We start from the raw sequence: 14,188 nt of genomic DNA, 5'->3' as shown, positions 1-14,188 counted from the left end.
ACTTGAAATTTTATTTTCTTAACCAGTTTTAATCTTTATTTTTATTATAATCGAAAATCCTAAAAATTTGACATCAAATTATATTTTTTTATAAAAATATCTTTTTACCAGGTTTTTTTTAAAAAAATTTTATAAAAATATCGGTTTCTAATGGTTCCAAAATTCTAATTTTGTAAAAGAATGTGACATATGGATGTTATAAAATAATAAAATAATAAAATAATAAAAAAATAAAAAAATAAAAAAATAAAAAAATAAAAAAATAAAAAAAAAAAAAAGAAAAAATTTGACTGATTTTGTATTTGTATAAAAAAAGATAATTTGTTTTTCTATTTTTTTTAAAAAGATTGTGATAATAATTTCTTTGTATCTTGAGAGGGCCAATATGTACAATATCTTTATTACCCTTCAAACTGAATGATTTGAAAAGTCTAATAGGATTACAAATTACTGAATCACTATTTTTGAAGTAATAATATGACCTCAGAAACAACCCTCTAATTTGTTATTTTAATATTGGTGGCATATATCAAGGGTTTTAAATGATGACATCACATATCTTCACATTTGGACATCTATATAACGTCATAGTGTAGGTCATTACTAATACATAGAAATAGAGATAATAGAATCGATGCTGGTCCATATTCAAGGTATCATCTTTAACCATAACCCTATATTCCACCCTATTTTACCTATGATAATATTATCATTTTATGGTTTTATCCACAACAAAAAATCTATAATATTTAAATAATAAAATCTTTTTTTTTTTTTTTTTTTTGAAATTTATATTATTTATTTTAATTTTTCAACTGCAATTAGATTCATTAAATCTACTAAAAACTTTAATTGTGAATTCTTGTCAATTGTTTTAAATTCTGGTATGTGTAAAAATAAAGAATCTGTTTTATATTGTTTTGATAATTTTAATGATAAAAAGCTATAAATAAAAATTCTATGTTAGTATATAAAAAGAAATATATTATATCGTACAATACTATAAATACATACTAAATATAATTACAAAGAAATCTACCAGGATCATCAGATTCTTTTACTTTATAATTTAATGATGAAAGTTGATTTGTAAACTCTAAAATTGGTAACTGGGTTTCATATTTTTCGTTTGAATCATCTTGATCAATAAGCTCCTTAGATGGCATCCAACCACGCTCATCCTTACATCTAAAATCTGCCATATTCCAACCATACATCTCTAAACGATTTGACAATTCACTTGAAGATACACCCAAGTGTAATAAAAATGGATTTTGGTTATTGTCTTTATTTAAATTAACATTTTCTAATGTTTTTAAATAATGGTTTGTTGCTTCTGCTGAAACCTCTATAATATCTTTTTTAACAATTTCAAACTTTAATTCCTATAATAAATGTAAAATATTAGTGCTACTAATTAAAAAAAACAAAAGGTTTTTTTTTAAAGCTGTAATACATTTTTATTTTCTAAAGTATTAATATAATTTTCTATATCTCTAACTAAATGAGAGCTTGGGTTATCCTCAACTCCACAGAATTTACCAAATCCTGATAATATAATTTTTTTTTTTATTAAATTTGAACCCATCATTATATTGAAATAAAAGTGTCAAAAAAAAAAAAAAAAATTTTGGTGTGTAAAAAAAATTAAAAAATGAAAAATAAAAAAATAAAAATAAATTAAAAATAAAAAAAGAAATATAAATTTTTTTATGGTTTATTAATTTTATAATTATATATTGTTATTATTATTATTGTTATTGTTATTATTATTATTGTTGTTGTTATTTTGGGGAGTATTATTAAAATAAATATTATTTTATATTAAATAAATGGGTTTTTTTTTTTTTTTTTTTTTTTTTTTTTTTTTTTTTTTTTACATATTATTTATTATTATTATATTGTTATTATTACTTTTTTTTTAAACTCTCTTTTTCTTTTACATATGTGTACCGCTTTCAGCTGATGATGAAGTATGTACGAGCCAATTCCATTGTTGCATACAAAAAGATATAAAGTTGACGGCAAAGAATGCAATAAAAGAAATAGTGGTGAATGGAATATCTGCATCTTTAACGATTCTTCTCTTGTATCTTTCATCTGATTCGGCCATATCGTGTGATGGTTTAATTGAATAAGCTAATAAATGATCTTCAGCTGAATCACTTTGAATATTCATTGAAGTGCTCTTTGACATACTGTTTAATGATTGTTTTAATACTCTCCAACCATCTAATGGGCTTTTACCTACTCTGAATAAAAGGAATAAAACCAAAACTTGGAAGGATGCACCCCAAATAAACCATACCCATAAATTATTTGGATCATTTGGTGAATAAACTAAATGTGGATCTAATTGAAGTGCGATGGCACTAAGAATCCATTGCATTAAAATGTCGACTGCTAAAAACCATTGTGGTACTCTTGTTGAATAAAAATGAAGAATAAAACCAATTGAAGTACCTGTAACGACTTGACCAATTGTATGATAACCTAAAATAGTTCTTTCAAAACAAACACAAATCATTAAACAAACACCTAAAACTCTTGATCTAAATAAAATAAAATAAAATAAAAAAAATTAATACCAAATATTTTTAACACTGTGTTTACCGAGTAGTTTTTTTAAAATTACTTACAAAATTGGGTAAAATGGTGCAATATCAATTAAATATGCAGCCAAGATACCACCTGCCATAGCGTCACCAGATGGCATACCATAAATACTACCAATTGGTGAACCATCACAGAAACATGGTCTTCTTTGTCTGAATACTGCATATAAACCAACACCTAATACGAGTGGGTATGATGCTCTGTGAAGCATGTGAATTAAAACAACTCTAAGTTGAGTGTATTTATTTTTAAGAACTGGGTAAACTGATGGTGAATTACTGAGTAAAAGGATTGCTGGAAGAAGGAAGAGAATACTTGTGGTTGTGTATGCAACTGTTCTTGGGTTTACAAATTGCATAATGAAATTTGCCATCAATGGTAAAACACTCTCTGTATTTCTCCAACATTTATTTAAAAACATATTACCATTAACATTAATACATCCTGTTGTATTGGTTGTTGTATTGGTTGCTGCCATTAATCTATAATATTAATAAAACATTATTAATAAATTATTTTCATTTCAATATTATTATTATTATTATTATTATAATCATTATAATCATTATAATGAAAAAATAAAAAAATAAAAAAATAAAAAAAAAAAGATATTATTTTATTTTTATATTATGTTTATTTATTCATTTATTCTCCAATGCTAAAAATAATTTGTTTTGATATTACTCGTAATAAAAAGGGTCTAAATCCATTTTGTTTTGTATATATAATATATGTGATTAATATATATGATTTTTTTTTTTTTTTTTTTTGAAGTATTAAAACCTTTTTTTTTTTTTTAAAAAAACTATTACTTTTAATAATTTATTAAAAGTTTAGAGCTTTTTTATTTGTATTTTAATACACAAAAAAAAAAAAAAATTAATATGTGGAATAGTACGACAAACAAGAAAAATAGAGATAAATTTCCAGTATGACAAAAAATTTAAAAAAATAAAAATAAAAAAAAAAAAAAAAAATTTATAAAAAATAAAATTTTTGATCGTTTATACACAAAAAAAAAAAAAAAAAATTATTTAAAAAAATAAAATAATTTATATATTTATTAAAATGTATTTTATTTGTTAAAATAATTATTAGTAATCTATCTATCAAAATTAAAAGTTAATGAATAATAATGAATAAAAAAATTTTGTGGTGTTTTTTTATAGATCATAAAATAAAATCTATATTTAATATAGTTAAAAAAAAATAAAAATTTTAAAACTATATTTAAAGCTATTTTTAAAGCTATTGTTTATAAATAATTAATTTAAAAAAAATAAAAATAAAAAATAAAATAAAAAATAAAAAAAGTGTAATTCTTTTTTAACACTTTTAAATTTCTTATATAATCTTTATTGTTCGATTGTTGATCTATCAAAATATATAAATACTAATAATGGATAATTAATTAGAGCTTTTTAAGAAAAAAAGAAAAAGGATGACTATAATATAGTTTTTTTAGAAAAAAAAAAAAAAAAAAAAAAAGATATTTTTTTGTGCGTTAAAAAAAAAGATATTTTTATTTAAAAAATTATTATTATTATTATTATTATTATTATTATTAGTGACGAATAATTGTTTAAGAACGAATGACCATATTATCAATTTCACGTGAAATTTCTTCTTTGTAGTCCATGAATGTACCTGGATAGAGATAAATGGTACCATCTTTTCTAACAACCCAAATTTGTTCTGCAATTAAGTTGATTAAATGTTGATTGTGAGAAATTAATACAACACCACCTGTAAATTCGTTGATACCATCAGCTAAAGCTTCAATTGCATCGATATCAAGATGATTGGTTGGTTCATCGAGTAAAAGAATGTGTGGTTCTGACCATGATAACTCTGCTAAAATAACACGACTCTTTTGACCACCACTAAGTGTATTGATTTTGTGGAGTGGTAATGATCCAACGATACCAAATCTACCAAGATGATTACGAATCTTTTGAATTGGTGGGTTATTGAATTTAGTTTGGAAATATTCGACTGCTGAAACATTTACATCTAATTGATCTACAAAATGTTGACTGAATTTAGCAACACGACATTTTCTGCTACGTTCAATATAACCATTGGTTTCGTGTAAATCACCATTCATTAACTTCATAAGTGTACTCTTACCTACACCATTGAAACCTACAAGAGCAATCTGTTTATTGTGGGGTTTATTTTAAAATAAATAGTTAGTATGATGATTAATAAATGATTTTAAATTGATTTTAAATGATATATACCTTTGAATCCATATCGACACCAATCTCTAAATTTTTGAACATTAATGGTTTATTTTCATAACCAAAATCTACATGTTTAAATACTAATAATGGTGGAGTAAGTGGTTCTGGATCTGGGAAAGATACAACAAGACTGTTTTCTTCCTATATTTATTAAAAAAAAAAATATTATGTTAATATAAAATAATAACTGTAAAATGGTATAATAATTTTATAATTACTCTTTCAATTTCGATTTTTTCCATTTTTTCCATTTTTCTTTCACGTGAGGCAGCTTGTTTAGCATTTGTATTGTTTTTATTTTTGGTAATGAATTCATTCATCTTCTTGAGCTTTGTATCTTGCTTATCCTTTGCTTTTTCTTTAGTTCTTTGATTTTGAGCTCTTTGCTTGGTGAATGCATCATAATTACCTTTGTATTGAGATAAACGTTGATCGTGAATATGAATGATATTATCGACTACTTCGTTGAGGAATGAAGCTTCGTGAGATACAACTAATAAAGTACGATCCCAAGAATTTAAATATTTTTCTAACCAAACACAGGCGTGTAAATCTAAATGATTTGAAGGTTCATCTAATAATAATACTTCTGGTCTACAGAACAAAGCACGGGCGAGGGCAATACGCATTCTCCAACCACCAGAATAATCTTTACTCTTTTTGGTGTCAAGTTCTTCCATGGTGAAACCTAAACCAACTAAAATGTTTGAAGCTCTAACGGCAGCTTTATCAGCCTCAGTTTCTTTAAGACGATCGTAAATATCACGGAGTGTGTAGTTTCTCTTTTCACGTGGGTCGTATGGCCAGTTTGGATTGACTTTATCTAATTCGATTAAAGTTTTTTCTTCTTGAAGGAGCCAGTCTCTTTCTAAATCAGCAGATAATACACATTGTAATGGAGTTTTATCGTCACCAGTAACTTCTTGTTCTACGTATAATACACGAAGATGTGGAGCGATTGTAATTTCATCACGCATAGCAATCTTTTTAACAAGAGTTGATTTACCAATACCATTTCTACCAACAAAACCATACTTTTGACCATAAGCTAAAGTGAGTGAGGCATTTTGTAAAAGAATTTTACCTGGAACTGAAAGTGTAAGATTGTCAAATTTAATATCGTTACCAATTTTGCTTCTTAAACCCTCACCAGTCTTTAAATGAACATATGCTGGTGGTTCTCTACCTGGAACATCTTCAATATCGATATTATCATAATCAATTTCTTGTTGTTGTTTCTTTTTAGCGGCTTCAAATTCGTCTTCTTCGGCTTCTTGTAATTTTTTCATTGCTTTTTCTTTCTTTTTATCTTTTTTACCTGCTTTTTTGGCTTTCTTTAATGCTTTGGCTTCTGCTAATGTTAATGGTTTCTTTTCTTCTTCTTCTTCTTCTTCCTCTTCTTCTTCTTCAGCTTCTTCCTCTTCTTCAGGCTCTTCTACAACCTGTTTACCTTTTTTACCTTTTGATTTCTTTGATTCGATTGAAAGTTCAGATAAATCGTCTTCTAATGATTTTGATGATTTTTTACCCTTCTTACTCTTTTTAACTGGTTCTTCAACTTCCTCTTCTTCTGGTTCCTCTTCTTCTTCTTCTTCTTCTTCAATTTGTTTTTTACCTTTTGATTTCTTATCTTTTTTATTACTCTTTTTGGTTGGTTTTGGGATATCTTCTTCTTCTTCCTCTTCTTCTGGTTCTTCTTCAACTTGTTTACCTTTCTTTGATTGTTTGCCTTTCTTTACTGGTTGTGGTACTTCCTCTTCTTCTTCTTCATCTTCAGACTCTTGTTTCTTAGTTGCTTTTTTATTTGATTGTTTACCTTTTTTAACTGGTTGTGGTACTTCTTCCTCTTCTTCTTCTTCAGATTCTTCTTGTTTCTTAGCAGCTTTCTTGCCACTTGATTGTTTACCTTTCTTAACTGGTTGTGGGACTTCTTCCTCTTCTTCTTCATCTTCAGATTCTTGTTTCTTGGAAGCTTTCTTGTTATTTGATTGTTTGCCTTTCTTTACTGGTTGTGGTACTTCTTCTTCCTCTTCCTCATCTTCAGATTCTTGTTTTTTACCACCCTTTTTATTATTTGTTTGTTTACCACCTTTCTTAACTGGTTGTGGGACTTCTTCTTCTTCCTCTTCTTCATCTTCAGATTCTTGTTGTTTCTTATTACCACCCTTCTTTGCTGGTTGTGGTTTGCCACCTTTCTTTACTGGTTGTGGAATTTCGTCATCTTGTTCATCTTCAGAATCTTGTTGTTTCTTATTACCACCCTTTTTATTAGCTGGTTGTTGTTTACCACCTTTCTTTACTGGTTGTGGGACTTCTTCCTCTTCTTCATCTTCAGATTCTTGTTGTTTCTTATTACCGCCCTTCTTTGCTGGTTGTGGTTTGCCACCTTTCTTTACTGGTTGTGGAATTTCATCCTCTTGTTCATCATCAGAATCTTGTTGTTTCTTATTACCACCTTTTTTATTAGCTGGTTGTTTACCACCTTTTTTAACTGGTTGTGGAATATCGTCTTGTTCATCCTCTGAATCTTGTTGTTTCTTATTATTGCCACCTTTCTTTGCTGGTTGTTGTTTTCCACCTTTCTTTACAGGTTGTGGAACATCATCGTCTGATTCAACAACTGGTTGTTTTTTATTATTAATTTCTTCATCTGAATCATCAAATGATTGACCTTTCTTTTTTCCTCTTGCCATTTTTATTTTAATTTAAATTTAATTAATTAAAAAAAAAATTATTATATATATTTATTGGAAATAAATAAATAAATAAAATGAATTTATATAAAAAAAAATTTAAAAAATTATAAAAAAAAAAAAATTAAAAAAAATTAAAAATAAAAAAAAAACGAAAAAAAAAAAAATAAATAAATTGTATTTTTATCTAAATTTTAATTTTGATAAAATAATAAGAATTAAATAAAGAATTTGTTGGGATATTTACCATTTAAATTTAAAAATTTAAAATTATAAATTAATTTAAGGTGTATTAATTTAATAACCTATTATCAAGATATTTTATTTTTTTTATTTTGCCTTTTTGTCAACTTCATCAAAACCCACTATAAAAAATTTTCGCACAAATTTAAGTTTTTTAAATTTTTGAATTTATTCTTTATGGCTGGTGAAGAATTGACTAATTTGGTTGATGATTGGTTGAGTTTAAAATTTATGGATTTTAAAATATTGTTATTATTGTTGGAATTATCGAATGTGAAGTTGCACCATTTGTGAATTGTTTTTCTTAAGTTATAGGCTTGGTTTGGGTTGAAGCACATTAGATTGGGGTCGCTATAAATTAAATCGAGTAGCAGTATTACGGCTTGATCCTTTTCATCGTTTTCGTTTTCCACATCGTTTATATTGGAGCACCAGGAGTCGAAAATGTTTGAAAATAGCTTCAATACAAATGTATTATAATAGTCGCAGTTTAATAATAGTCTTGAAAATGTAATTGAAATAATTATTTTAAAATTCTTTAAAATATCAAAATCTTTTTGTTGATGATTGTTGTGTTGGGATATTGTTGATTTGGTATTATTGATGTAATAGTTTATTAAGGTATAGTTTAATTTAAAATTTTGGTAAATTTGATTCGAGCTTGAATTAAAAAATGTTTCTAAATAATAGTTTGAGATTTGTTGTAATATCTCTTGAATATATTGTTGGATCTGAGGGGCATACATCGAGTTTATTAAATTGGAGAGTGCAATGTGGGCATAGTAGTTTATGAATATTCTCTTGTCAATCAATAATTTGTAAATCTTTTGCATTAATGTCTTTAGTTGGTCTGTATCTATGAATGGGCATTGAATCAAATGGCATTGAAATTTATTTGATAATAGTCTTAATACTTGAAACTCAATTTCATCATTGAAACTATCCATACCTAAAATTAAAAGCCGATTGATATTCCTATCTAAATTGAGATCGATTCTATTTGATACAAATCCTAAAGTATTATTTAAAAAATCTAAACAGTTTAAAATTGGTTTTGTTTTATATTTATTAGTTGCAAAATTTTCCTAAAATTTTAAAAAAAATAAATTAATAAATGAATTTAAATGAAATGGAGTGAGTATTGGTTTAAATAGTACATATTCAGCAATCAGGAAATTAAGTTCCGATAAAATTGTGTTAAATAAGTCATATAAAATTGGGTCGCTTTGATTTCTTTCATCTGGACTAGATATTACCAAAATTGAAAATATTTTTAAATAGTCATATTTTAAAAAAGTGTTTGATACATTTTTGAAATTGGAGATTAAAATTGACCAAACTTCATTTAAAACTTTGGTTTCGTATTGTTTTTCGTCGCAGAGATTTCCATTTTCTTTATTTAGAAGTATCACTAGTTGTTTGGTCAATGATGCTAATGTTTCGATTTGAATTTTATCTCTGTATTGCGGTGCCGTATATTTACTCACTTTAATGTACATTGATACAACAGTATAAATTGGTAAAATATTGATTTTAATTAATGTTTCGATAAAATTTAGTACTGAAATTTGAAATACTGGGTTAGAAATTGTTATTAATTGATCCATTCTATTAAATATATTATTAAAGTATTTGGGTTCACTTGAAGTATTGTTTATCTTGAATTGTTCATAATAGTACACTGAAAACCCATCTAAAATACTTGAAAAATAGATCCATTCGATTGGTGTATTGTTGTCTTTATTGATGAAATAAACTTCAAATAAAAGTTTGAGTGATTCTTCTCTATTGTTATCAAAATATTTTATTTCATTTAAACATTTGGAAAGCAATTCTTTTTTTGAAGTTTCATTAAATTCACTAGTATTATTACTATTGTTACTATTGTTATTATCGCTATTGTATATTTCTAATAATAATTGGATTAAATTATTTTTATGGTCTATTTTTAAATTTGAAACTATGTTTAAAATATTTAAACATTTGCTTCTGATTATTGATAATTCATTTTCAGGTTCTAGTATTTGATCGTAAATAAACTCTTTTTGGCCTTGGTCTCCTTTATCGGGACTCTGTTTTATTATAATCCCTTCTAATAAAGCTTGATAAATATTTTTTAAATAAAAGTTGAAAAAATCTATATTGGTTATAATATCATTATAGTTGCAAATCATTTCGAATAAATTTAAAACTTCAATATGAATTTTTAAATTCATAGTGTTCTATAAAAAAGGAAATAGTTGATAAGTAAATAACAATACCTATATTGTATAATAAAAGATTAGATATATTTAAATAGTTACCTTTAAAGAATACAAAATATATTGAATAATGTCATGCATATAGGGTAATAGATATTTATAGTTTGATTTTTGAAATATTAAAAAGTTATAAAATAGTTTATTCATATTTTGAGCAATTATTAGTTTAAATGATATTGGAGAATCATTATTTGTTGAACAGCATGACAATAAAATAGGTGTGATTAAAGAGCTGTCATAATGAAAAGAATTTTCTAAAACAATTGGTATTATTTGAAATATTAACTCGATACCTTCTCTTCTTATCGTTGAAAATAATCTATAATCAGTGTCGCTGTATTCCTCTTTTTGTTCAAATATAATATCACCACCATCTTCTATATTATTGCTGTTGTTGTAATTGTTATTATTACCACTGGGTATTGTTCCATCATATTCTTCATTTTTATTAAATGGCAGTGACTTTAATAGGGCGAATAGTGTTTTAATCTCTGAGCTTTTATATGAACTAATATTAAACTTGTTATTATTCAAAGATGATATTAAGGTTTCTATTGATTTAATGCAATCATTATTATTACTATTAATATTGGTGTTGTTGCTGCTGTTATTGTTATTGTTGTTATTATTATTATTATCAAATTTAAAGTTTTTATTGAACAGACTAATTACATCATCCATTTATTTATTTTATTCATTGAAAAAAATAAAATTAATTTTATTACTATTTATAATTTGATAATTGTATATAGTATATATATAAATGTGTGTATGTGTATTCTATGATATAAATAAATATATTTTAATTTATTTATATAAATAGTAATTTTACTTAATATATTTAGGTAAAGATAAAAAAAGATGAAAAAATTAATATTTTTTTTTTTTTTTTTTTTTTTTAATTTTTTTTTTAAATTTGTAAATTTTTTATTTTTTATTTTTTTTATATATTTTAATTTTTTAAATATTTAAATAATTTAAAAAAAACTTAAAACATAAATACTTTATATAATGCTATATATACACAATAATAAATACATTTAATTTATAAAATAAATAAAAAAAAAAACTATTTCAAAAATATATAATCACCCAAAATAAACCATTTTTTTTTTTTAATTAAATAAAAAAAAAATGGCTAATTCAAAAGGATTATTTATATCTGGTATTATTTTAGGAATTGTTGGTATAATATTATTTGTTATATCATTTGCGTTATTTCCAACCGTTTTAAGAAATGCAACAGAAAGTGCAATTAAAAGTAATGTTATAGTCGATTCACGGGTAAGTATTTAATGACTCGTTTATTTCTTTCGTTTGTTTCATATTAAGTTTTTTTTTATTATTTTTTTTATTTTAGAAAAGTACAAGATATAATGATTGGAAAGGTCAACAATCAGTTGATAATTATTATAAACAATATTATTATGCATGGAATTTGGTAAGTTAAAAAGTCATAATTATCTTTTTTTAAAAAAAAAAAAAAAGAGAATTAAAACTAATTTTATTTTTTTTTTATTTAATAAAGACAAACCCAAATGAATTTTTAAATGGTGAAAAACCAATTTTTAATCAAATTGGACCATTCAATTACAAGTATCTGTGGAGTTATTCAAATGTTACTTTTTTAGAGAATGGAAATATGGTGCAGTATGTAAATAAGAAATCATATATTCAGCAACAAGATGATGAAACATTTGATCCAGATATGATCGAAATCACCAATATTAATCCAGCATTTTTGGGTTTATTATCTCAATTACAAAATAATGCGAATCAAATTGGTGCCTCATCAGAAGAGTTATTATTTATTTTAGGTTCGGGTCCACAAATGAATCAATTTATTCAAGATCTTTCAACTAGTAATTTCACCCAAATTGCATACTTTTTTAATGGACCAACTAGCTTTAAATCAAGATATGATTTAATTATTCAGTCATTAAATGAAAGCAATCCACAAGATTATTTCCTTGAACAATGGGCAAATGCAACTAGTATTCCAATTGAAAATGACTATATTTGGACCGATATGTTAGTATCCTATGGTCTTGATCAGCCACTGGGCATTAGTTTAGAATCAGCAAGGATGATTTTGGACCCAAACAACACTGCCTCCATTTTAAATTTATCAAGTGGTATCTTCCTTTGGTTAAACAGTACTATTAATAGTAGTATTCAACAATCACTTGCCAATCAATTAAATATTAGTATCACACAATTACTCCTCATTAGATCTTGGTATATGAATCAGTTTAACCCACAATTTACCCAAAGTTTACTTTTAGAGACTTGCAATATACCTACAATGGATTATTTAGGCCTATGTCAATTTGTCACAACTATTCCTTTAGGATACCAATCGATTTCAGCTTTTAATGATTATTTATCACCAAATTGGATCAAATCATTGCCAACTCCATTCGAAATCCCATCTTTAGCAGGTTCAAATGTTTCTTTTTCAGTTATGAATGCATCAAAATATTTATTCTCTGAAAATGATGAAAACTCACTTTTATCAATTCAAGGTATTGGTAATTTTGCTTCACAGTATTCAGGCAATCAAAATTTTACTGTTTGGAATATTAATTCAAACGATGCACAAACTTTATTTAGTTATATATTTGGTATGGTAAGTAAAAAAAAATTCTATTATTTCTTTTTAAACAAAAAATATTAATATTTATTTAATTTTATAATAGTTACCAGAAAGCTATTCAGAAAATTTTATTAAATCATTTTATTCAACAAGCGGTTTAATTGTTACTAAAACTGTTAACGATTGGTTATGGAATTGTAACGACCCACTTTTACAAGTTTTGGGTATAGATAATAATTGTGCATTGCAATTAAACAATACTATTTTCAAACCATCAACAATATATACTGGTAAAAATGATACCTCAAAAACAAATCAATACTATAAATATCAAAATGAAACCATTTTAAGTGCCTGGAATCAAGGTGAACCAGTTAATGTTACCGGCTTTGCAGAAACTGGCCAATTCCCACCACTTGGAGGCATACCAAATTCATTAACAATGTTTGAAGAAAATATTTTAAGACCTGTTGAACTTCTTTTAAATGGCCCATCGCAAGTTGAAGGTATTAATACTCAAAGATATTATTTACAAAACAACAGCCTCCCAATTGATCCATCGTTTAATAGCTCTATTCAAGGTTTTGCAAATCTTACAGGTATTAAAGGTCTTCCGCTATTCGTTTCACTTTGGGATATGTACGAAGTACCACCACAATATAGCGGCAATTTAATTCCAGGTTTAAATCAAACATGGGAGAATGCCCAAATTCCATTAGATTTAGAACCAATCACGGGTAATGCCCTCTATTTTAACCTTAAGCTCCAAATTAATTTAGGTTTTCCAAACAACTCAAACTACTTTGAACCAAATGGTAAATGGTCTGGTATTCATATTCCATCAGACACTGGTTTATTCATGCCATCTTTTAAAATTGGACTAACTGCCCAACCTTCAAACTCAACTGTAGATCTCATAAAATCACAATTTAAAGAAATTCAAATAGTAAAAGTTGCCCCTGTTGTAGTTTTTGCAATTTTTGGTGGAATTTTAGTTGTAGCAAGTATAATTATGTCATCAGTAGGATTCCGCAGAATTTTTATTAGAAAAGGTTATCATCAAATTAATTAAAAACACAATTATTATAATTAGAAAAAAAAAAAAAAATTATTTTTACTCATATAGAATAAAAATAATAAAATAAAATTTATTTTTATCACCCTAATCAAATATAACATCGTCCCTTTTTATTATTAAAGATCTAAAGAGTTATTATCTTTGACAATTTAGAAATGCATTTGTAGCAAAATAAGAGCAGTCTACTGGGATAGTTTAGTGGCTTTAATTTTGGAAAAACAAAAACAGCACTCCATTTCTGAACGCTTTCTTTCTAATTTTTCATTTTCTATTCTTTGTTTTTCTAATTTTTCTTTTTCAATTCGTTCTAATCATTCTTTTTCAGAACCTTGTTTTCTATTTTTTCTTTTGCCATACGTTCTTTTTCAATATATGCTTTTTCTAATCCATCTTTATTGCCATGTACACTTTCTAATCTTTCTTTATTCGGCACGTTCTCTTTCTGCAAGGTCCCT

The 14,188-nt window shown here is 25.5% G+C and overlaps 5 protein-coding genes across 5 annotated transcripts; 1 reads left to right on the top strand and 4 right to left on the bottom strand.

Annotated features, from left to right (window-relative positions):
* Positions 1 to 784: 784 nt before the first annotated feature.
* Positions 785 to 1,588, bottom strand: DICPUDRAFT_52340 (uncharacterized protein; the record flags this gene model as incomplete). The annotated part of the gene is made up of 3 exons (XM_003283434.1): positions 785 to 943; positions 1,015 to 1,385; positions 1,457 to 1,588. The coding sequence occupies 3 exons, from the start codon at positions 1,586 to 1,588 to the stop codon at positions 799 to 801; spliced, it is 648 nt and encodes a 215-aa protein (XP_003283482.1). The 3' UTR covers positions 785 to 798.
* A 285-nt stretch (positions 1,589 to 1,873) lies between these two features.
* DICPUDRAFT_96398 (uncharacterized protein) lies at positions 1,874 to 3,326 on the bottom strand (the record flags this gene model as incomplete). The annotated part of the gene is made up of 3 exons (XM_003283433.1): positions 1,874 to 2,552; positions 2,640 to 3,098; positions 3,301 to 3,326. 3 exons carry the CDS (start codon positions 3,324 to 3,326, stop codon positions 1,940 to 1,942), a joined length of 1,098 nt encoding a protein of 365 aa, XP_003283481.1. The 3' UTR covers positions 1,874 to 1,939.
* Positions 3,327 to 4,115: 789 nt separating this feature from the next.
* ABCF4 (uncharacterized protein) lies at positions 4,116 to 6,199 on the bottom strand. The gene is made up of 3 exons (XM_003283432.1): positions 5,081 to 6,199; positions 4,860 to 5,003; positions 4,116 to 4,774 (listed from the first exon to the last, which is right to left on the bottom strand). The coding sequence occupies exons 1-3, from the start codon at positions 6,149 to 6,151 to the stop codon at positions 4,199 to 4,201; spliced, it is 1,791 nt and encodes a 596-aa protein (XP_003283480.1). The 5' UTR covers positions 6,152 to 6,199; the 3' UTR covers positions 4,116 to 4,198.
* Positions 6,200 to 7,920: 1,721 nt separating this feature from the next.
* DICPUDRAFT_74489 (uncharacterized protein) lies at positions 7,921 to 10,740 on the bottom strand (the record flags this gene model as incomplete). Its single annotated transcript, XM_003283431.1, has 3 exons — positions 7,921 to 8,883; positions 8,956 to 10,020; positions 10,102 to 10,740. The coding sequence occupies 3 exons, from the start codon at positions 10,738 to 10,740 to the stop codon at positions 7,921 to 7,923; spliced, it is 2,667 nt and encodes an 888-aa protein (XP_003283479.1).
* A 453-nt stretch (positions 10,741 to 11,193) lies between these two features.
* Positions 11,194 to 13,727, top strand: DICPUDRAFT_147188 (uncharacterized protein; the record flags this gene model as incomplete). The annotated part of the gene is made up of 4 exons (XM_003283472.1): positions 11,194 to 11,343; positions 11,420 to 11,500; positions 11,588 to 12,688; positions 12,759 to 13,727. The coding sequence occupies 4 exons, from the start codon at positions 11,194 to 11,196 to the stop codon at positions 13,725 to 13,727; spliced, it is 2,301 nt and encodes a 766-aa protein (XP_003283520.1).
* Between the last annotated feature and the right edge of the window lie 461 nt (positions 13,728 to 14,188).

The sequence above is a fragment of the Dictyostelium purpureum genome, assembly GCF_000190715.1.
Source record: "Dictyostelium purpureum unplaced genomic scaffold DICPUscaffold_8, whole genome shotgun sequence".
Lineage (NCBI taxonomy): Eukaryota > Evosea > Eumycetozoa > Dictyosteliales > Dictyosteliaceae > Dictyostelium > Dictyostelium purpureum.
Note: the sequence above shows the minus strand (reverse complement) of the source record. Positions and strands in the feature narration are given on the sequence as shown.

What these genes read in the sequence shown, in the direction of transcription:
- ABCF4 (XM_003283432.1), bottom strand. Translation starts at nt 6,151, where the DNA reads ATGAAAAAATTACAAGAAGCCGAAGAAGACGAATTTGAAGCCGCTAAA. An exon ending in AAAAAATCGAAATTGAAAGA is followed by an intron (nt 5,004 to 5,080) that starts GTAATTATAAAA and finishes TAATAAATATAG; the next exon opens with GAAGAAAACAGTCTTGTTGT. An exon ending in GTGTCGATATGGATTCAAAG is followed by an intron (nt 4,775 to 4,859) that starts GTATATATCATT and finishes CACAATAAACAG; the next exon opens with ATTGCTCTTGTAGGTTTCAA.